General features: G+C 37.6%; 1 protein-coding gene across 2 annotated transcripts in view; it reads right to left on the reverse strand.

The window, feature by feature from the left end:
- The window catches only part of THADA (THADA armadillo repeat containing), a 115,064-nt gene that overhangs the window by 40,895 nt on the left and 49,613 nt on the right, over nt 1-24,556 (reverse strand). Inside the window, exons 27-28 of one of the 2 annotated variants that reach the window (XM_034427676.3) lie at nt 8,861-8,950; nt 5,498-5,629 (exon numbers count right to left, since the gene is read on the reverse strand). The exons of the other annotated variant lie outside the window; for it this stretch is intronic. Coding sequence (XP_034283567.2) covers nt 5,498-5,629; nt 8,861-8,950 — 222 coding nt within the window. The remainder of the gene's footprint in view (nt 1-5,497; nt 5,630-8,860; nt 8,951-24,556) is intronic. 2 annotated transcript variants of the gene reach the window in all.

The following is a 24,556-nucleotide window of genomic DNA, read 5'->3' on the forward strand; positions in this document are numbered from 1 at the left end:
CTGTGGCAAGAAGGTTTGCTGTGTCCGTCAGCGTAGTGTCCAGAGCATGGAGGCGCTACCAGGAGACAGGCCAGTACATCAGGAGATGTGGAGGAAGCTGTAGGAGGGCAACAACCCAGCATCAGGACCGCTACCTCCGCCTTTGTGCAAGGAGGAACAGGAGGAGCATTGCCAGAGCCCTGCAAAATGACCTCCAGCGGGCCACAAATGTGCATGTGGCTGCTCAAACGGTCAGAAATAGACTCCATGAGGGTGGTATGAGGGCCTGACGTCTACAGGTGGGGGTTGTGCTTATAGCCCAACACCGTGCAGGATGTTTGGCATTTGCCAGAGAACACCAAGATTGGCAACTTCGCCACTGGCGCCCTGTGCACTTCACAGATGAAAACAGGTTCAAACTGAGCACATGTGACAGACATGACAGGGTCTGGAGACGCCGTAGAGAACGTTCTGCTGCCTCCAGCATGACCAGTTTGGCAGTGGGTCAGTAATGGTGTGGGATGGCATTTCTTTGGGGGGCCGCACAGCCCTCCATGTGCTCGCCAGAGGTAGCCTGACTGCCATTAGGTACCGAGATGAGATCCTCAGACCCCTTGTGAGACCATATGCTGGTGCGGTTGGCCCTGGGTTTCTCCTAATGCACGACAATGCTAGACCTCATGTGGCTGGAGTGCGTCTACAATTCCTGCAAGACGAAGGCATTGATGCTATGGACTGGCCCGCCCGTTCCCCAGACCTGAATCCAATTGGGCACATCTGGGACATCATGTCTCACTCCAGCCACCAACGCCACGTTGCACCACAGACTATCCAGGAGTTGGGGGATGCTTTAGTCCAGGTGTGGGAGGAGATCCCTCAGGAGAGCTATGATCATCCGCCACCTCCTCAGGAGCATGCCCAGGCGTTGTAGGGAGGTCATACAGGCACGTGGAGGCCACACACACTACTGAGCCTCATTTTGATTTGTTTTAAGGACATTACATCAAAGTTGGATCAGCCTGTAGTGTTTTTTTCCACTTTAATTTTGAGTATAACTCCACATTCAGACCTCCATGGGTTGATAAATTTGATTTCCATTGATAATTTTTGTGTGATTTTGTTGTCAGCACATTCAACTATGTAATGAACAAAGTATTTACTAAGAATATTTCATTCATTCAGATCTAGGATGTCTTATTTTTCCCTTTATTTTTTTGAGCAGTGTATTTTGCTTACCTATCTAATTTGTAAAGCTCCCTGAATCTAGAAGTCTTACTTATGGTCTTCCAACTAACTGGAGAGTCCTAGTCCAGATGAGGAAATCCTTTGATCAAAATTATCTCTATCTTTCTTATTTAGATAGTATAAATTTATAATTCAGGAATCTGTAATAGGGTACAGAGTCTATTAAAGAGAGAAAAAGAGAGAAAAGGCAGAACTGAATTTCTAACTGCCTTTGAACCTAGAAAACTGCTGGGACACACCACCGCTTCAATATCTCATTTAGTAAAGCTAGAGCCAATACAATCTCCTTGGTAAAGGCTTTTTCTCTAAGGGGCCAGATCTCGCTCTCTCTGACTCTGCAAGCATGACTGGCAGGTCTGCAAGCCAAGGAGGATGGTGCCAGTTCACAAGCAAAGATGCCACTAATAGTCTGCCGCCACTGCCATTCCAAACACTCTGCCCCCACCCCTCAGTCCCATTCCTTGCTCCAGGAACTCAGCTGTGGCTTGGGCCTGACTATCTGCTGCCCACCCACCATTCTATTCTTAGCTTGAAGAGCTACAAAAAAGCAAGTTGTGGCTGTGGAATTCTGGCAGTTGGTCTATCTACCTTAAAGTTGTTCAAGTTGGGAAACACTGAACTAGATATTTATTGCATTTCACAGAGCTCATTTCTTCATACCAATATGAGTTCAATTACCTTTGTTTGGCAATTTGTTAAAGCCATATGGAATTTATTACATTTTTTTCTTTTTTAACTATTTCATTGGTTTTCTTCACAATAAAGGATAATTCTGCCAACTTGAGGCTATTTCAAAACTAATATAAAGCAAATGAAAGCAATTGTTTTTTTGTTATATTGTAGTTATCTTACTGATGTCAACAATAGAAATATGAAGATCATGAGAACCTCACTCAGTGGTGACTTTAGGAAAAACATTATTTAGGGTGACCAATGTTTTCCACTGAGGAAAACCCCAAATATACAGATCTAAAGCAATGAGCAACAGTGAAGTTGATTCAACAGAATAGTCAAGTTTGAAAGTGATTATTCACTTTTCCCAATAGAAACTAAGGTTTAATAAATAGTGGAATGGACTAGATGAGGTTGACTCTTCCTCAGTGGAAGATCACATAGTCTACATTTTGTTTCCATTAGCTCATAAGAATTTTAAGCAACAAACATAAAGAACATGTTATTTACTCCTGATTAAGAGCCTTGTAATTGCTCTTACTGACTGAGAATCTTAAACATGTGTAGCACATTTTGTTAAGAGAACATGGAGCCTGCAAACAGATCCATTTTTTTTAAGATTAAATTTCAAGGAATCTGACTTGGCACTCTCCACTGTTATAACTTTCCCCTTCCACTACATAAGAAGGTTTATCTTGGAGGCAAATAAAAATAGGATTATGCAAATATTCAAGACAAATATATGAACCATTGAACCATAGACATTCAAACTGAACTAACTAACCCCATTAGTATTCAAGTCAATCTTAAATGGGATCACTCATTTCTGACTCCCATAATGAGCTAAAACAAAATGCAACAGATTACAAAGTCACAAAATTACCATTGGAATATTTTGTATACAAGCATACACACACACATACATACATAAAGTTGCCCTCAGAACTATATTATGTATAGTTGACTCAGAAACATATTATCTATTCTACCTGGCACAATCTTAATTTACTTTCTATTTTTAAACAAAATAAAACAGAAGTCAAGGGCGATGCTATTTGCACATTTCTCAAGGTGAGATACGACTTGCCTCAGCAAACAAATAGCTAATCAAGTTACAACATCCAAATCCACAGTCCATATTTATATTTCTATCAATATTGACCAAGTTGAAAAGATGAAAACCCCATGTTTGAAGCATAACATCATCTAGTTTCAAGCCCCTTCATTAAATATTGGCTCTGCCACCCCTAAAAACTATTTAGATAAAACATGTTAACTTGCTTTAAAAGCAAAAAGTCATGGTTTTAACTTGACAACTTACTAAGCATTTATTAACATTAATTATTTCCTTTACAAATTTTATAACATCACAAGGCTGAAAATTAACAGCTTTTGCATTACTTTTAATCAAATATTGCATATTAGAACTAATGCCAAGTTGCCCTATCAAAATATTTTTCCATTCTTTCTTAATGCAATTTATGAATGAGCTAGTGTGTGGCATAAGCTATAGATTATGATTTAGTGATGCACGTCATCTGCCTTTTGACAGGAAAAAGTATATTTTAGCCCCTTTGCCCAATGCTACCATTACGCCCAAAAAAATATATTAGCAGGTACTCCCTCTGACAGCCATACAGACTACCCTAAACATTTGGGACCATTAGGATTCTCATATACAGGATGAGAAACACAATATCAAGATAATGGGAAGTGATATGACCACTCTATGTTGCACTTCTGTGTCTAGTTCTTGACAACACAGTAAAAGAACACTGAGGAACTGTAGTTTGTATAAAATATTATACAAAGATCACTTAAAGGAACCTGATAAGTTTAGCTTAAAGAATAGAAAAGCTAAGCAGAGACATGATAGCAGTCTTCCAATATATGATGGAATGTATTACAGGGTCGAGGAGATGGAAAAATTATCGATAGCACGTGTAGGAAAGACAAAGCTCGTGAGAGGAAGTCAAAAGGGAGAGACACAATCTTGAAATAAGGAGAAATTTCCTGACTACAAGAGATATTAAACGATGGAACAGCTCCATCACGGGAGGTTTTCAAGAAATGATTAGACAGCAATTTGTCTGGAATGGTCTGAAGATTCTTACCCTGGGCAAGATATTGAACTAGAAGCCCTTCTCGGTCCCTTCCAACTCTAGGATTCAATGATTCATAGTATTCAGTGGGTACAGTATTTTTTAAATATCGTTTATTCCCGATTGTTTCTGCCATTCTATATTTCTAATTGCCATTCTTTATTTGACATTCTTTCTCTCTTAAGCAATTGCTTGATCTTTTGGGTCTTCCTTGTTATTTTGATATGTTTTCAATCTCTTTGTACATTGCCCCAAATTACTCTGGGATTGAAATTAATCAGAAATTAATTCAATAAATGAACAAATGAAGAATTGAATGAAATTATTGCTTCATGGAATTCAAAGGGGCCATTTAAACACTCTGCTCTATACAGGATTTCAAATTAAAGTAATCACAATAGATGGCTAATGAAGCCCCATTTGAACACCATCCAACAAATAGGAGCCAACATCATTCTGGGTCGCTCTTATTGTTGGGAATTTTTTTCTAATATGCAATTAATAAGTGCCTTTGACTCTTCCTTCTATTGATTAAAATTAGCAATAACCAATAAATTAATTTAAATGTTTGCTTTTAAAACCAATTGAAGTTGAGCCCTATTTAAGAACTACAGCCCATCATGCAATGGAACTAAGACCATGTTGAAAGCATAATGCCTGTAGCAAAACCTACAGCAAACAATGAATCAATCAAAATAAATGCATGGTAAATCAGAATTAACCAGCATTTAAAAGAGAAGATAGAAATCCACATGTAGTAAAAACAGACCAAAACTGCTAACAAAGACAAATAAGGGCATATAGTGTTCCATGTGCTAGAGACAGAAAAGTAGGAAGAACCAACCATGTGGTATTTACGTTATGGTAACCATGCTTACATGTAGTATCTACTAGATTAAAATGCAATTTTAATATCATAATGAATAAGAGTTGTCTCATTTAATAAGGAGAACCAAGTAATTTTACCACACAAATTACCGAGATTTGTGACTAAAATGATTTATGCATAATTCATTTAGAACACAGCAAATTTTAATTCAATTTTTATTAAATGAAAAATTCCATGTGGAGAAATTAAAGTATTCAAGGTTTCCTAATGAACCAAGCTAGATCTTGGCCATTTCTTTTCTTGAAAGGCAATGGGAAGACCACACAACTGGATCTTCATACCCATCATTGCTGTCCATAAAGTAATCAAACAGGCAGAAAAATAACTGCAGTGCCGTAGGTACTTTACTGCAAAATCATTTTGTTTAGCCTCTCAAGAAAATTAATCTTCTCTCTCACTTTTGCCTTTTGAAAAAGTACTTTTGGGACAATCATGACCTGGATATCTGAGAATCTCCATAGACATGCTACATTATATTTATATTTGCTAAAAAAAAATAAATGTTGTAAATGAATGAATGAAAATGGTATTTTAAACTAATAATACTTTGCATAAGAAAATTAACTACGAACTTTCTCAAGGAAAACTAAGCATTAAAAACGCAACTTACCTCAAAATAAGAGGAACAAAGGAAGCCATGCTAAGGGCAGAATATGTGCCATCCATTGGTGAGGGATACAGCTTACTCAAGACCAAGAGCAAGAGAAATAAGCCTGGATGAAGCTTCAACTCTTTAGTTTTACTACATAAAAATATACAAAGTTTGTCTGAATTATAATATTGCTTTCTCAATTGAATGTTCATATAGATAAAGGGCCAAATGTTAAGAATAGAGTTTCATAGTAATGGACCAAATTTATTTACTTTTACATGTTTTATAATGCACACAAGCATACAACCCAAATACATTGCAATAAAAGAACATAAAGAATAAAGAATAAAGGGCAGTAACTATATTGAATTCTACTGTATAGTGCAATATTAATGCAATATTAGGTTTTCAATTCAATGGTATAGAATATGAAGGATATGTGTTTGTGTCTACACTATAGATGGCATTTAATTTCATTGTACGAGGTGCAATGACAATAAAGTAAACTAAACTAAACATATTTTAAAAACTATTTTTTTCTCTATAGGAAAGTTGAGTATCAAAACCACCAGTAAAAAAATATATCAATGTGAATTTTGTCTTAAAATTTGAAAATAAAACTGAATTTAAAATAAATCTTAGAATCATTTTAATGCAGAATGTCATCTTTTTATGTTCAAAAAATACATAAGAATGAAGAGAATGGAAACCAGAAACATCATGGCGAGACTGGCTGGAAATTAGCGGGCTCCAATGAGCCCGGCGAAAATCCAGCCAGACAAACCGCTGTTAAGGGGGTCTTCGGACTGGAACCGTCTTGTAGGGACGGTGAAGAAGGAGAGGAGCCTCGGATGACTAAGAGGAACAGGCAAGTTCCTCGGAAGGACGGAGGCAGCTCTTCAATCTGGCAGTGGGGGTGGCGGCCATTAAAAATGACTGCTTTGAAGCTGGGGCAACCAGAATAAGATTTTGTGCAGGAGCAGTGTTTGGACGGAGTACTGGTCCTGGGTAAGTGATTGGCCAACTCACAGGTAAAAAAGGAAATTTCTTTTTAAAAAAAAAACTTTAAAAGATCCCGGCAAGGAAACAAGCGGCTAATTGGCACTTGGGAATTTTAATGGAGGGAAAAGAACAAAAATGAAGCCAATGTATTAAAGCCCAGAAAAGAAAACTTTATATTTGGATTTAAAATTGGACTTGGAGAAATTAAAACCAATATAAGAAAAGGAAACCCGAGGGAAAGTATTTTTTAATGAAGATTTGAAAGAATTTTGACAGTTTTGAAGTATGAAGGAAGAACAAAGAGGAGGTTAACATATTAAAGCCCAAGAAAGGAAATTTTACAACTGAAATTTTAGAACTGAATTTGGAGAAATTAAAAACAATAAAAGGAAAAGCAATTTGAGAGAAAGTATTTTCTACGTGGATTTAAAATACTTTTGTAAACTGGATACTTTGTTATTCTGAGAACTGTGAATTGGAGAGAGACATCTGCTGGTGGAAAGAAAGCACTACAATGATTGACTTGAAAATTCAAGGAAATTATTACAGTGACCTTGATCACTACAAGAGCTGTGAGAAATTTTAAGGAGTATTTGTTTTGTTCTAAGCTGCTTGGTCTCGACTTCTAAAGGAGGTGGACAATAATAAAGCTTTAAGTTGGAGTGGATTGGACAAACATTTGTACTGGATATTATCTTTAAAAAAAAAGAAACTATATGGACTAAAATTTTAATTAAATATAAGTGGAAATACTAATAATCTTTTAAACTAATAATATGGAGGCTTGGATGTGTGAGGAATTAATTGAGATGCTTAAAAACGTGCATGAATCAATAAAGGGCAGTAAAAAGTCAGAAATTTTGCTAGAGCACACAAAACAGGAAAAAGAATATAAATGAGAAACAAGAAAATGATATTGAAGGAAAAAGAATTGAAGGCAAAATGTTAGATGATTACACTGGGATTTACAGTGGCAACAAAAGAATGGACAGGGGGGCATATTTCCCCCCCCCCAAAAAAAACAATCTAAGGGAAGAGAAGGAAATGGGAAAAGATTGGGTAACAGCAGAGGGCAAATTATGCAAGTGACGGACTCAAAAGTTAGAGAAAGGATTTAGGAGAAAAGATATAATAAATATAAATATAAAAAAGAAGAAGAAGAAAAGAAAATGGGATGAAAGGAGAAAATCATTAAGAAATGGAATTCTGGTGAGACCAGGAGAAAATGGCTAAAAGGGGAAAAACAGTGGAAAGGAAGAAGGGAATTAAGATATATATTAGTAGATCTAAGGAAACTGTATTAATAATAGTAATTGTGAATGTAAAAAGTAAATATGATGTTTATTGTGTATTGTAAAATGGAACAACAGATGAAATATGAAGTGGTAATTAGGTTTAATTATGAAAATAATTGAAATTAAAGATACAAAATTTAAATGTAAAAAAAAGTGTGATGGGGATTTTGAAATAATATGTTGCAAATGAGGAAATAAAATAATTAATGGATGCTATAATAGAAGTCAGGAATTAAGGGTGGAGAGTGATATTGCTTATTATGTATTAAGAAGAGATAAGATAAGATGTGGAAGATCAATTAAGTTAAAGGGTTTCAATGTAAGAATTGAATAAAATGAAGTTTATTGTTTATAACCAAAAAATGTGATGGGGATTATAAGAAATATATTTTATAAATGGAGAAATAAAATAATTAATTGAAGCAATGCTAAGAAATTAGGATTTGAAGGGCGGATGGTGATACTGTTTATATATTAAGTATTAAGAAAAGATTAAGATAAGATAAAAAAAATAGAGAAAAAAGAATATTATGGCAGAAAATGAAATATATAAATTGTATCTGGAACAAACAAAAAACGATTGGAATAGATTATAAAAATCAATATATAATTGTTATAAGTTGTAAAAGATGTGATCCGGTCAATACTCTATTCATAAAATATGTATGTAAAAGAAAAATTTAATAAAACTTGTCTTTAAAAAAAAGAATGAATGAAGAGAATAATTAATTGATTTTAAAAAGTGTTCAAAAGAGTTGTGAGTAATTTAAAAATTTATCAAGGAAAAGTACTTCAGAACTAATCATTAAGGCAACCTACATTTTTCAGGCTTCCAGGCAAAAATACCATAAACTCTAATAAATACTACTTAAAGAAACCACACTTTTATTCAGGCTGACATGGATGCCTAAAAAAACAAAAAGTTAGTATTTTTTATGAACAGCAGAGAAATAACATGGTCATGCCAGGTCTGAAGTACTTTTTCCAAATAATTTTTGAAGAATGTCCAACTAATTTTATCCTACCAACCTATTTTCTGCTTCTCTAACAGTTTGTTGTGATACATAACAATGAGTTCTCTTACCTGTCTGCTGTACTGGTTATTTGTTCTAATTGACTGAGCAAAAATGGATAAAGACTTGGAAATCGAGTAAAGAACTCCCTTCCTGTCATTCTGTAGAAGAATATAAGAAAATTAGTAGTTTATGACAATGCACTGTTTTCAAGACTTTGTCCTTTAGATTTATAGTTAATTGGGCACAATCTAAACAATTCAATAGTTCATGTTAATCAAAACATGTGAAAGACACTATAAAATATGTATAAACAATTAACAATATTCTATGAAATAATTATTTCTTAAGAAATAATTTAATTATAATTTTCTATATTTCATTTTTAATTATATTTAAAAAGTAACATTGAAGAATTTGTTACATTAGGCATTTATTTCATTGAAAAACTCATTTAACACAATTGTGGAATGTCATTCCATCATTCCAAATCATCTCACCTATTGATGAGTTATGGCAGGGGTGTCAAACTCAAGGCCTGTGGGCCAAATCTGGCCTGTGGGGTGCTTGGATCTGGCCCATGGGGCCACCCTGGAAACAGCAAAGGACCGGCCTGGGATGACTCTGTCAGCAAAAACGGAGCTCGGGAGGACCATGTGTGGCCCACTGAGCTCTGTTTTCACTGGCAGAGGGCTGCAGAAGGCTGTTGCAGCCAAGAATGGGGTCCAGGGGTGCGCGCATGCCCCCACCGATCTCCATTTTCACTGGCAGAGGGCTAGCAAAACAAACTAAAAACAAAACAAAAGGAGAAATGTTTCCCCTTTTGCATTTGAGCATGCAAGAAGGGACAGGAAAGAGGAAAGATAAAGAAAAAGAAGGAAAGATGGGAAGACAGCAAGGAAGGAAAAATAAGGAAACGGGAGGGAAGAAGAAAAGAGAATGAAGAGGGAAGGAAAAAAGAAAAGGGAGGAAGGGAGGAGATTATAATGAGAAGGAGGAACTGAGGGAAGTCCTGCCTTAGCTCTTGGCCACCACAGGTGCCCCCGACATGAATGACATTGAGCTGGCCACGCCACTCTGGCCATGCCTACCCCAGCCACGCCCAAGGTCAAACACAACTCTGATGCAGCCCTCAATGAAATCGGGTTTTGACACCCCTGAGTTACAGCAATCTAGAATAAGGGAATCTGCAGCCAGCAATGTAATGTACTTTGATCAGAGTTTATGATTTTAATGCTTCAGCTTTTAGAGGAAACTCCCCCACTACTAAGTTTAATAAAGTAGCAGTTGAAGTGCTAGAACAAAGGAGCAGAACTGTTATTGGATTGAAAATAATTGATAGCAAATGGAATATGGCAGGACTGAATATTTCCCCCATATAAAAGCTTCCTGTATACAGACAGAAATTCAAGTCCAGGTACAGGAGAAATCTTTCTTTCGGTATAATTTTACATATGTAAAGTACATTTCTTTATTCCTTGGTATATAATACTTTAGAACAACTACACCATCTGAGATTTAAAACTTAATAAATCTAAATTGTTTCATAAAAAAGAAAAAGTTGTAGCATAGCGGCTGGGAAATTCTAGGAGTTGAAATCCACACATCTTAAAAGTTGCCAAGGTTGAAAAACACTGAGCTACAGTGTATCTCCGGGGTCCTCAACCTTTTGGACCTCAGGGAGCACTACATTCATAATTTTAAATCCCGCAGGCCACTAATATGATCTGCCTAATGATGGCTGGGTGGGCGTGGGTAAGTGGGCATGCGATTGGGTGGGCATGGCCAACTCAATGTCACTTGCATCTAGGGGCACCTCGCCAGCCTCTACTCGCCCCTCCCCACCCAGCCCCTCGCCTTCCTGCCCGGGCTCCTTAGGGCCCCAACAGGAAGCAGTTGTTGGAGCTAAGCAGCCACCATGAGAAAGAGTTGGCAAAACAGCTGGCTCAGTTCAAATTGGATCTGGCTGAAAAGGAGACTCAGCAGAAGGACCCCATTGAGGACTAGGAGTATAGGCTTTCCAAGCAGAGGGAAGACTGCGGAAGTGCAAGGCCAAGTACCGGCACCTAGAGGCTCAGCAGGCTGAGATGGTCAGCCAGTTCCAGGCCATGATGCAGTCCCACTGGAACAAGGTCTCTGGCTCTTCACCACCAGCGGTGCTTCCCTCCAGTTTTTGCCCAAAGCCCTGCACCAGGAGGCCAAAGCAGACCCCATGTCAGAATTTCTGCCCCCCTCCAACCCGCACAAGCTCCCCGAAGGGGGAGCCTTTCCACAGCAACACAAACGTTCACTGCATATATTTGTCCTAGGGGCCGTAGTTTGAGGACCCCTGATTTAGTCCAATATAAAAAATGCAAATAATTTTTCTGAGGACCACCAAAATTTTCTCGTGGACCACCAGTGGTCCACAGACCACCAGTTGATGATCGCTGGTGTAGATGGTGTTACTGGAAAAATGTAATAGTTGTGCAACTTGTTTAATGTGTGTGTGAACACTCCATCTGTGCTTGAGAACTGGATGAACACTGTAGTAAAAGAATGAATGAAAACTAGAAAGAGATTAATTTGTTAACTGTGCCTGGGGAGAATACAATTTTTTGATTGAAAGTGCATGAGAAATAACAATAAACAAATTTCAGAAGCACGCTGAAACTTTGTGCCCAGCAAGAGGTGTACAAGTCAAATTGTGGTTTTTCAGCAGGTCATTGAATAATATATATCAATGAAAAGGAAAGTTAATTGTTTGTTGATTTAAAGAAAGTGAATAGGCTTGAATTACACATACTTTCAAATATGAAGATAAAAGTTTATTGCTGAATGGAGTAGGAGCATAATGGAAGTAAAGCATTCAAGAGGATAAATGGAACACTTAGACACTGTTTATATATTGGGAAAGCAGAAAGACAAAGAGTTTCGGGCTCCTCTTATAATGTTTATGATTGCGTTAGAAGTGTGTTGCTTAATTTGAAATGTGAATGTACATTTGTATGAAAGCGATTCTGTGTTGGCTGTGAACTAAATAGTTTGCAGCAAATGAAAGATTATGATACAATGAATAGTATAGTTCTGAAAAATGAATATATCCAAAGATGAAGATAGCTGTGTCTGATAGGAAAACAGAGAGACTCATGGCAAAAAATTGGAACAAAGGAATTGAATCTGTGTGCCTTGGGAAGAGGGTTACAAAAAAAGGGCAAAATGGATAGCGACATTTGAAAATGCACGAACAGCTGAAAGACATTATAGGAAGCTCTCACTTAACAACTTTAATTGGGAAAAGCAACTCCTTGGGATAAGCAAAGATGTAATTAAGTGAATTTCTATTGCTAAGCAATGCAATTGTAAAACATAACATCACATGACCATGAGGTTTAGAGATGACAATCCTGGCAGCCCCCGTTGCTGTCATTAAATGAGGACAATGCATCATGAAGCAAGGACCAAATGTAATCACAACTTGCTATTTCCTGTGGGCTTCCAAAAAGCAAAGTCATGGGGAAGCCGGCAGGAAGTCACTAATCCCAATCACTAGAAGTCTTTCCTTTTTAGGTGGCTCATAAGTTGGCTAGTGGACAAGAGCTACAAGTGGGCAGTTAATTGCTATGCAATGCAGGTGGGTGAGACTGTGGTGGGTGGGTACTATGAGCAGGCATGCAGATGGGTTCTAGAGGTTGGCAGGCAGGCAGGCAGGCATGTAGTTGGGTGCTATAGGCAGGTACAAGTGTGGGCAGGTGGGCAGTGGGTGCTCTATGTGGGTGTGAATCAGACTGCAAAACTTAACTGTTTAACACATTAGTTATAATGACCTAACATTGGTGTTTGCTTAACAATAATAACCACATGCTCAGTATATTAGCATATCAAATCTATACTTTCATTAGCTCTCAGTGTTTTAAAGTAAAATTAGAAAGATAATTATGAGTGTCTTTCTAATAAGGAAAAATGAAAGGAGCTTTAATATAGTATTTTAAATAATGCATTTAAAACAGAAAAATTAAACTTTCAAGTGAAATTCTTCATTGGTATACCAGCAGCAGGAAATTCTTATTTTCATTCAATTAGGTTCCCCCACTGCCCAAGATAAAGCTCAAAGAATTATACATTAATTTATTATTCCATTTTGTATTGAATTTATGGAAATTTAGTTAAGAAAAGCATGAACAAACACTGTATATTTACTTATATAGATACTTATATAGATCTTTTCAAATTGCTTGGCATCTAGCAATTTCATGGCTGATTACATAGGGAGTGTAATGTTCCTGATCATTATATTTAACTACCTCTCAACTGACAATATCTGGTTTAAATTCAAGCAGGCTTCAAGAACAGAAAAAATGGGGGGGAAATCCAGGCATTAGTGGTGAACAGCAGCAAGAGCTACAATTAGGAAAGCGTTCAAACATATGGAAATCTGAAATGGCATCAGTGGTAAAGGGCTGGAATAAAAGAAAAAGTCTGAAGACGTTTAATTTATTAAACAAAATTCTACCTAAACTAGGGTTCAACTTTATAACCATAGCTCAATGGTAGGGCACATTACTTTCTTATGAAAAACCTCATTTCAATCTTTAAAGTCTTTAATTAAAAGAAACTCTGACAAAAGAAAACTGGGCAGGATAAACCTACCATATTATACTTGATATGATATGATATGATATGATATGATATGATATGATATGATATGTGATATGATACATGATGTATGATGTATGATGTATGATACGATATGTTGCTATAAGGAAAAAAATCAGCATGTACTTTTTATGCCAACATCAATATTTGCTGCTTGCATGTGCAACCTTTAAAATTCTAATCCAACTTACTCGTTACAAAAATTACCATACTTAACAAAGGGAATAAAGTTTGATTTCACAAAAAAACAAAGAATAGTACTATTTTGAATTATTTTGGTTATCTTCCTAGCCAGCGTGAAACCAATATAAATATATTTATATTTATATTTTACACAAACTTGAAAAATTAAAATGAATTCAGACTTTTACATGTTTTGTGCCATATTCACTAAAATTAAAACTACTTCTTTTCTGAAGAGTTGCATTTTCACAGTAAAACATCTATTACTTCTAAGGAATGCAACAAAACGTGATCTGGTGCTCCTCTCCAGAAAATCATTTCCTTAGAGTAGGGGTGTCAAACGCAAGGCCCGGGGGCCAGATCCAGCCCGCAGTATGCTTAGATTTGGCCCACAGAGCTGCCCTGGAATAGTGAAGGACCAGCCTGCAGTGGCTCTGCCAGCAAAACCGGAGCTCTCAAGCTCTGTTTTTGTTGGCAGAGGGTTGCATGAGGCCATCGCAGCCAAAAACAGAGATCAGAAGCTCGTTTTCACTGGCAGAGTGCTCAGGCCACCACAGGCGCCCCCAACACGAGTGATGTTGAGCTGGCCACAGCCCCTAGCGCCCCCCCCCAAGGTCAAGCACAACCCTGATGTGGCCCTCAATGAAATCGAGTTTGACACCCCTGCCCTAGAGATTTGCCCCAATCCTGTTAGCCTTTTGCAGGGCATTCAAAACTTGGCTTTGCCATCAAGCTCCAGACCCTAATAGTAAAGAACAAGTCTGTTTCTGGGTCTTGTTTGTGTTAACATAAAATAACATAGCAGCCAAATTATTTTATTGTTTTTAAAGTTGTTGGTTTTTTTACTGTATTTTTATTCTGTTTTTAACTGTTAGTCATCCGGAGTCATGCATTGGTGGCCATATAAACATAATAAATAAATAAATGTCAGGAATTAAGAAACCAGAGTTCTCTCGAAAAAAATATTGTATTTTGAAAGCAGTGCATTAAAAAATCATATTAGAGAAGAAAATTACAAAAGGTGTTTTCTTCAGAAATATTACTCTCCATAGAATCTGTAGGTCATTACCTATCAATGTTTTAATAAAAGCATATTTTTTTACTAAAAAGGAAGGGAATGAAGTTTTGAAAATGTAATGGAAAGCTGAAACATGGTTTTAATGCAAAAGTAAAGGTAAAAGTATCTTCTCGTAAGAATTTAGTGGCAAAACCTCTGAAGAAAGAAAAGTATTTTCTAAATTGCAAGCTTCTTTATGGAACATGAAAATCCAAGGAAATTCCTTTTAATCTGCCCCAACTAGACCCAAGGAATAATGGAACGGTAGAACCTCTGGAACAGTGATAATAAATTGCAATAAACAATAACTATGGAAAGTTCCAACTTTATGTAACCTGTCTGGAATTTTGCTGAATTTTAAGAATAAAATATATTTATTCAGATATCAAAGTAGAAACAATCATAAATTTAAAAATACTCAAGTTGTTTTAGCAAATGCTAGTATCAGATGTGCTTAAAAATCGATAGTCACTAAAAAATACCTTTTATTATTTTATTTTACTTTTTCTACATGTGTAATAATTTGTAGTATATCTTAAATACATTTGTGTGTTTTCAAATATTTTGTATCTATATAAATACTATTTTTAAGATATGACACACCAATAAATATTTGCAACTTTGAATATTTGGTATTTAATATCTGTGTTTTATTTTATGATTTACTGGATTACAAAAGTACAACTACAAATACCGTATTTTCCGGCATATAAGACGACTTTTTAACACATGAAAATCTTCTCAAAAGTCGGGGGTCGTCATATACGCCGGGTGTCGTTCTCCTGTAACCAGGCAGACCAGCCCAAAAGGCTCTGATGAGCCATAAATGGCTCTGGCGATCCAAGCTCTGACGATCCCAGCTTTGCCTGCTAATCAGGCAACTCAGCTGGGATCGTCAGAGCCATGTAAAGGGAAAAACTTTTTTCCTTTTACATGGCTCTGGCAATCCAAGCTCTGACGATCCTAATCAGATGCTAATCAGGCAACGCAGCTGGGATCGCCAGAGCCATGTAAAAGGAAAAAAGTTTTCCCCCTCCAGCTTGCTTACCTTAACTGCTAGTCGCAACACTTGCCTTGCTTCGCTTGCCTGAATCCATTCCATCAGCAAGTTGTGGACTTCAACTCCCAGAATTCCTCAGCCAGCAAATCAAAGCTGGCTGAGGAATTCTGGGAGTTGAAGTCTACAAATCTTAAAGTTGCCAAGGTTGGAGACCCCTGTTCTATTGGGTAAGTTTTTTTCCCCTTTGGGAGCTTTAAAAAAAATAGTTAATTGGGGGTTTTTTTTAGTTGTTCTTTTTTAGACCTAGCCATTTAAAGTTTAGGAAGTTTTAAATTTAGCTGCTTTTATATAAAAATAAAAATAAATTAAAATCAAATAATATTTGTGCAGCTTTCTGAGATTTAGTGTGTTTCTGTAGTGTTTCACTCTAACTACACAAACACACAAAATCTCACAAAGCTGTATGTGGAATTTTGTGTGTGTAAAGTGTGAAAGTTGTTTTTTGGGGGCTTTTTGTGGCTGTGTGAGGTTCCTGCTTGTTGCAGGGGCCATTTTGGGTCTAGCACAGCTGCTTTTACATTGTGGGTGAGCCAGTTGAGGTTTTTTAATTTTTATTTGGTGTGCGTTGGAAGAGGGGTAGTCTTATATGGCGAGTATAGCCCAAACCCTATATTATAACAGGAAAAGTCGGGGGTCATCTTATACGCCCAGTCGTCTTATACGCCGGAAAATACGGTAGACCAAAATTAATCATTAATATTAATTTGACCAAACAAAAATATAACCTGCCTTCTCTGAAAATGCAAGACCTAAAATGAAGGTCCACGTGAGTTTTCACCTATATTTTATAAATTATTTTATCCTGCTCTTATACTAATGTTTTATTTATAGTCTACATGGAACAATAAAAGTCATAAGGTAACTAGCAGAATGGGGGGGACACTCCAAGTAGCGGGTAATATGAACCACTCAGACATCTTAAAGGAAGTTGGGAAACAATCTTTCTTTGGTGCTAGTCTACACAAGTTTTCCATGGAAAAGCATTCTCAGCAGGTATTCTACCAGAAAATTTTTTCAAGTAGTTAAGAGAATTATACTTTAACAAACAAGCATACAACATTTTTATTTTTAAAAACATTATATTTCTGAAAGAAGCCAGATTGGTGTAGGACTCAAGATACTAGCCTAGAAACCAGGAGACTGTGAGTTCTAGTCCCATCTTAAGCAGAAAAGCCAGCTGGGTGATTTTGGACTAGTCACTTACTCTCAGCTCAACTATTTCACAGGGCTGTTGTTGGGGAGGAAACAGGAAGTATTCACCATCTTGAATTAATTATAAAGTAACAAAAGTAGGATTAAATATAATAAATAAATATGTACAGGGAATGTAAAAATATATATTTTAAAAGCATTCAAGTACAAGTTAAAATGAAATGCTGATACAAAGATAGGACCTTATTGTGGAACAATATAACCAGCTGAATTGTTTAAATAGATATTGCAAAAAAAAATTATCAGTTATACCTTTGCAAAGATTAGTGATTGTAGGAGATATTCTAGTCCATATCAATTTAAGCACAATTTTAAAAATAACAAAGATTTGAGAGGGACTGCAATCTGGCAGTAATCCAGTATGGCAAGTAGTCCTCAATTTATGACCACAATTGAGCCCAAAATTTCCATTACTAAGCAAGACAATTGTTAAGTGAGTTGTGCCCCATTTTACAACCTTTTTTTGCTACAGTTGTTAAACAAATCACTGCAGTTGTTAAGTGAATTATGTGGTTGTTAAACAAATCTGCCTTCCCAATTGACTTTACTGGCCAGAAAAGCCAGCTGAGGAGGTTATAAATAGCAATAGCACTTAGACTTATATACCACTTCACAGTGTTTTTTCAGCCCTCTCTAAGCATATTTACAGAGTCAGCATATTGCCCCCAACAATCTGGGTCCTCATTTTACCAACCTCAGAAGGCTGGAATCAACCTTGAGCTGGTGAGATTCGAATTGCCAAATTGCAGGCAGCCGGCAGTCAGCAGAAGTAGCCTGCAGTACTGCACTCTAACCACTGTGCCACCACTAAATGGTGATCACATGACATCAGAGCAGTGCAACTGTCATAAATACACACCAGTTGCCAAGCGACCAAATTTGAACGCATGACCATGAGGATGCTGCGACGGTTATAAGTGGGTAAACTGGTCATAAATCACTTTTTTCAATGCAGTTGTAACCTTGAACAGTCACTAAATGAATGGTTGTAAGTCAAGCACTATCTGTAATAGTTAGGATTCTATTGTAGGACAATAGAGAAAACAATTTAGACACCATTTCTATATTGTCACTTTGGTTACAAATTATTTTTGTGAATTATTCACAGATACAATTCAAATTTATTAAGCCAAGGAAAAGAATGTCCAAGAATGTAGAATAATTCAATATCAGTAAAATGAAAAAAATAAAATAAAAGATTGATGAATGTGGTGTTTGTTTTTCAAGGAACAGCAAGGCAACATGCTTAAATACCAGAAAGCAAACAACACTGCTTAAGTTCATTGACTTGAGAAAACACTCTTTTATACTGCATGGTTCTAAAATAAATACTTTGGGGAAACAGAGAACAAGCTATTGTACCTTGGCTTCCATTTTCTTTCAGACAGAAACCGATAGAGCAAACATTCCTGAGGGCTTACCTTGCCTGTGTTTCTATAAAGTTAATAACTGAGCTGTCAGTCAAGGCATATATAAATACAGTAATGCTTTCTGCTTTAGAAGCTCTCCTATTTACAAGAGCAGGCAGCCAAGATTCTGAAATGACTCCATGGTCTGTTGGCTTTGATCTCTTTTATACTCTACTCTCCCAGTATCTGTTAGTTTGCTATTTATGATACCTTTGTGTATTTAGGCATAAGTAAAGCCACTGTGAAAAGCCAGCAATTCTTAATGATGAAGGAGGTAAATACATAAGGTAGTGCAAAGGATTAAAAAAAAAACCCTCCAAATACAGTCATTTGTTAATGCAGGAGACTGATAGCATTGCTTTTCTAATGTTAAAAAAATAACGCTTAGTAGTGTTATTTAAGCATGTACTAGCTTTGTAGTTGTAGAAACATTCCACATCTTGCATTTACTGTCTAAGACGTTCCCAGGATATCAAAACTAATTTCGGCTGACTTACAATTGTGACTGCAGCCATGGTAGAATATCACAGCTTTGCTACCAAACAGCCCCATTTTGGAACAACATTGTGGTTAGCATTCTTAAAAAGATTTCCTTCTAGGTAAGGAACAATTGCCACTTGTTCTTGTGACAATGTTACTAAAGATATATAAGTTTCTGTTCTGCACCTTTTTAAGGGGGATTATATGTAACAGTTATACCTAAAGGTCAAAAATTTGCCTCTGCAAAAAAGGCAATTTTGAAAGAAGACCCACTGCACTACAGAGAATTGAGCAGCAAATTAGAAAATACAATGAGAAAGATTGGTTCAAACTCAAGAAAAACAAAGGAGAAAAGCTCCTTGTTGACTCAACACATGATTAAAGATGCATCAATTAGACAACATTCCTGTGATACTATCATTGGGAAAACTAGACAAGAACTGAAAAGGAAGCTGATTATCATTCCAGGAGATTTATGTATGTGTGTGTGTCTGTGTGTCTGTATGTATGTATGATATTTCATGTTTCTAGACCTCCCGTCCATCAAGGTTATAGTTATAGATCCTTTTGAAGAAAGAAAGATATAAACACAAATTCTCTGCCTAGAACTTCACAAGGATCCAAAACTAGGTCTATATAAGAATATATCCCATTCCCTGGTCAGTCACTCTCTCTGAGTTCACCTCACCTCACAGGATTGTTGTTGTGGGAAAATAGGAGGAAGGAATATTAGATATGGTCTCTGCCTTGAGTTGTCTATAAAAATAATAAAGGTGGGGTATAAATTAAATAAATAAATATATAGAAAATATATATGCCAAAGAATAAATAAAACTCTTTCAATAATGTGAACAGAAATAAGCTCTGACCTACTGATTTGCTTTTCTCTAACACCACTCTAAATACCAATGGCTGATTTTAGTACTACGTGAACTTTCAAAGTTCTCTGTGCTATGACAAATGTATTAGGCATTAGGAGGATAAAGTTGCTTATCTTTATGAGAATGTGAATACTATTTTTAATAACAGCACCTACTAAGGTGCCCTGTGCACCAGCTGTTCTAACTGAATGGGACACTTTTTAACTACTGAGCCTGAAGGTATAAAGAGGGTGGTGCACTTGAAAAAAAAACAAGTTTTCAGAGTTTGGGGACATTTGGCAAATTATATCTTCCAAGGGACAGAAAAATGATGTTTATCTTTTAGAAATTTTTAGACAATCTTTTCCTGGATTGTTTCTATAAATTGCTGCAGTGACACTATGTGACAATTGTTCTGTACCTGCTTGCAAGGATATGCTCAAAAAGTAATATTTGATAGCTGAAATAATAATATTAGTAATTCGGCATTCTGCAAATTAGTGCAAAAGCCCAGTTTTATCCACAAAACAATGTAACATCTAAAAGAAGGCACCATGGATGGCTATAAGAGTTGTACAGCTAGATGTCATCAAAACAATGATAACATACCTATTTCTCCTCTATATCGTTCCAATTTTAGTATATGTGCTGTCGAAGCGAGCACAATAACATACCTATTTCTCCATAACATCTGAATTAAAAGCTAACTGAACTGAACATTAATAAGGCCATTAAGATGTAAACCAATCTGAGTTGGATAGTTCTCAGGGATGGAATTTGGGGAAAGTGCCTATTCTGTATGGAATTTAATTTATATCCCACCTTTCATTCAAGAGCTCAAGGAAGGGGATATATAGCATTTCTCCTATTTTTCCCCACAGTGATGTAGGTTGGGTTGAGACAGAATGACTGGCGCAAAGTTACCAACAGCTTCCAAAGTGAAGGATGAACTAAAACCTGATTTTCCTGCTCCATGTCCAGTACTTTAACTGTTTTATTACTCTGGCTCTCAGTGTGTTGCACTGTCTGAGAAACAATATATATATACAATATATATCCAGCTGCTGCTGGATAATCATTTTAAATTAAGCTCAACCCAACTTTTAAAGTAACTGGCGTACCAACTACAACCCTTCCTGGACAGAGATGTTCTCATAAAAGACAACTCATATTTACATTACTGTAATGTACTACTGTGTGTGGATCTGCCCTTGCATTTGATTTAGTAACTGACGCAGAATGCAGCAGCTTAGTTTACTGAACTAGCTGGACTGGACTAGCTGATGCTTTCTTAGAACAACTAGGGAAATAAATGGGGATATTTTTTGATTAAACCTCAACTTCTGTATCTTTTCAACATAGCACTGCCAGTGATTCATAAAGTTAAGAATATGGATTTCATTTACATATATGTATCAAAATAAGTGCTTGGAAATGAAGATTCAAAAGAGATGAAATAAATGAATTTCTAAATTGATGAGACTTTCTTCATCGTATTAGATGTGAAACTGTTACCAGACATCAACCTGATTTGGTGATTCCTAAGCTTTAGAAAATACTAGTTATTGTTTTGGCTGGTGTCTGGCAAGCAAACTTATTTACTCTTTATATTCTCTAACACACTTTAAAAACAAGGAGGAAAGTTCTGTGTATTAGGAATTACCAGTAAGTATGTTCAACTCCATCCAAAGTTGAAAGAGTTAAAAAAAGACCAATAGGAGTGCAGGGGTAATGAGTTTGAGGAAAGTAATTAATTATAAAAATATGGTAGAGCAAATAGAAGAGAACGGAGTGGAAGATATTTGGATACAAATATATTTTCCAGCATTTGATTTAAACTTAAAAAACATTCCACTTAATGGAATGATAATCAAAGTGATATTCTGAAATAAGCCACATCTACTTGAATAAGACTTCCTCTTTTAGACAGCCTGGATGTTTCCATTCATTTGGATGATGAAAGCCGTTGCTGTTAGTTAAGAAAAAATGTATGGAGATGCATGTACTGTTAATTTACAGAAATAAAATTTGACTTTTATGAATCAGTCCCTACTTGCAAATTTCACAATTCAAAACTATTGTCATATTTAAGTGACCAAACTAGTTATAGAAAATGTAATCCAAATTCAAGATCAAGTTGAAAACAAAGGCTGTCCAAGGAAACCAAACAAAACATACTCACTGTAGGTGCACTGCATTTATTTTATTTAAAAAATGTATCAAGGGGGACACCTAGTGGTTTTGAAATAGAGGTGAAAAACAATAAAAGTTTTCTTCAGCAGCAATTTTAGGAAATAATTGGTTCTCAAAGATCAATTTAAAATAGTGTCAATGCATTTGTGTTACATAAAGAACTCGTACATTCCAGTAGATTCTGGTTATTTCTCAAAAACATTCTGAATTTGTTAAGTGTGCAAGGGAAGATGTTTGGCACAATTCTGAATGAGAGATAACAATGAGCCAAATCTGAAATGTATAGTGTGGCTATATGCCAGACAAGAAATAAGCAGCTGAGATTTCTGATCTTCATCAAGACACTGAGAAATGTATAAAAATAACAAAATATATTGTACTTTTCTTGCATCAGAAAAAGCAAATGATAAAGTGAATAGGCTTAAACTAAACAATGTTTTCCAAAAATGTGGAGTTGAAGATCAATTGCTAGTCACATAAATGCTATATATAATGGAAGTAAAACATGTGTGATAGTCTTGAACTTAGTGAAAAGTTCGAGACTGATCAAAAAGTCATATATTTCAGATGGTGATTCAGAGGATTTTTTTCAGATAATGATTCAGATAATAATTTTAATGCATTATATACAAGGTAAGCAAAATGTTTGTGATGTTATTAGAAATGTATCTGTTGGAGATGTGACAACATGTTGCATTTGAGGCTAAAAACATGAATGAATCGCAGCAAATGTTAGACCAGGGGTGGGCAATTAATTTTCCCAAGGGGCCATGTGACAAACTGAGATTGGGCGTTGTACTTACCTGATACGCCCCTTCTCTGTGCTGCTGTCACGGCAGTCATGCATGGGTGTTGCTACGGTGCTGATTGGTAGGACCGAGCCCACTGAAAACCTTAGGCCCGCCTCTTCCTGCCTCTTCCTCAGTTTTGAGGCGAAGGTATTCAGTAGGCTGACGTGTCTATAGAGATAAAATGAGAAAGGTGAAAATGCCTCCCGCCCCCAGAACCCGTCCGTACCGACCAGGGTGGGGCTGACTGCCGTGACAGCAGCACAGAGAAGGGGCGTATCAGGTAAGTACAACGCCCATTCTCCTATTGGCTGTCACGGCAGTCATGCATGGGACATACCAAAGCTCTTTGTCCTATAGGGTGGGTTCCAGTCGGACTCTTTGGAGCACTCTCCTGCCGAAGGCAGCGTCAGCGGAGGCGTAAGAGTCGAGACGGTAGTGCCGGATAAACGGGGTCACTGAAGTCCACGTAGCCGCCCAGCAGACCTCCTCTAGTGGAGCCTGGGTGGCCCAAGCCGCTGAAGTGGCGGCACTTCTGGTGGAATGCGCCGTGATACGTCGAGGGACAGGCAAGGCCTGAGACTCATATGCTGTGGAAATGGTAGCCCGCAGCCAACGGCCGACGATGGAAGCAGAAATCTTAGCACCCATGTTGGATGGCTGGAAGGAGATGAAGAGAGCTTCGGTTCTTCGGAAGGACGAAGTGCGGGATAAGTATATCTTTAGAGCCCTGCGCACATCCAGGGTGTGCCAGACTTTCTCCAAATGGTGTTTAGGTTGAGGACAAAAATTTGGCAGGATGAGTTCTTGGGACCGATGAAAGGTGGAATTAATCTTCGGGATGAAGGCTGGGTCCAAGCGAAGTACTACCCTGTCCGTGTGAAAGATGCAGAGATCAGATCGAACCGAAAGGGAAGCAAGTTCCGATATCCTGCGAGCGGAGGTGATAGCCACCAAAAAGGAGACTTTCAGGGATAAGTATTTCAAGTTGACCTCCCGAAGGGGCTCGAAGGGCGGTTTAGTGAGAGCAGTGAGGACCTTGTTGAGGTCCCAGGTAGGGAACCTGTGGATCACCGGGGGTCGTAGATTAGTGGCACCTCGTAAAAATGCCCGGATGAGAGGGTCTTTCGAGAGAGGGAGGTCAGGCCCAAGGGAGAGAACCGATGACAAGGCTGCAATTTGGCGTCGTAGCGTGTTGGGTGAAAGACCCGCGGCAAAGCCTTCCTGTAGAAAATCAATAAGTTGGGGCACAGAGATAGAAGATGGTTCCCGGCAATGTTTGGCACACCAGCGGATGAAGGCTTTCCACGTGGAATCATAAATACGAGTGGTTGAGGGTCTACGAGCTGCTAGGATGATAGGAATGGCCGCAGGTGAAACATTGGCGTTTATCAAACGTTGCCGCTCAACCTCCAGGCGGTTAGATGAAAGGCCTGGGGTTCCGGGTGCACGAGGTCGCCCTGCTGCAGCACGATTTGATCGTCCGGGATTTGCCATGGAGGTGCCACTGAGAGTGACACAAGGTCTGCAAACCATGGCCTGCGGGGCCAGCGAGGAGCCAGGAGGATGAGTTCCGCCCGTTCTTGCAACAACTTGCGAATCACCTTGGCCACCAGAGGAAATGGAGGAAAGGCATAAAGGAGTAGGTCGTGAGGCCAAGGGCTGCGAAGTGCATCCACCGCTTCTGCTCCTTCCGACGGAAACCGGGAGTAGAAACGAGGCAGAAGATGGTTGTTGTTGGAGGCAAATAGGTCTATCTGAGGTCTGCCGTACCGACGAGACAGCTGTTCGAATAGATGAGGAGGAATGCTCCATTCCGTGTGGTCTACCCGGTAGCGACTGAGCGAGTCGGCCTGGAGATTGTCTTTCCCGGCAATGTAATCCGCCCGA

The sequence above is a fragment of the Pantherophis guttatus genome, chromosome 1 (assembly GCF_059756535.1).
Source record: "Pantherophis guttatus breed Tessera chromosome 1, ASM5975653v1, whole genome shotgun sequence".
Classification (NCBI taxonomy): domain Eukaryota; kingdom Metazoa; phylum Chordata; class Lepidosauria; order Squamata; family Colubridae; genus Pantherophis; species Pantherophis guttatus.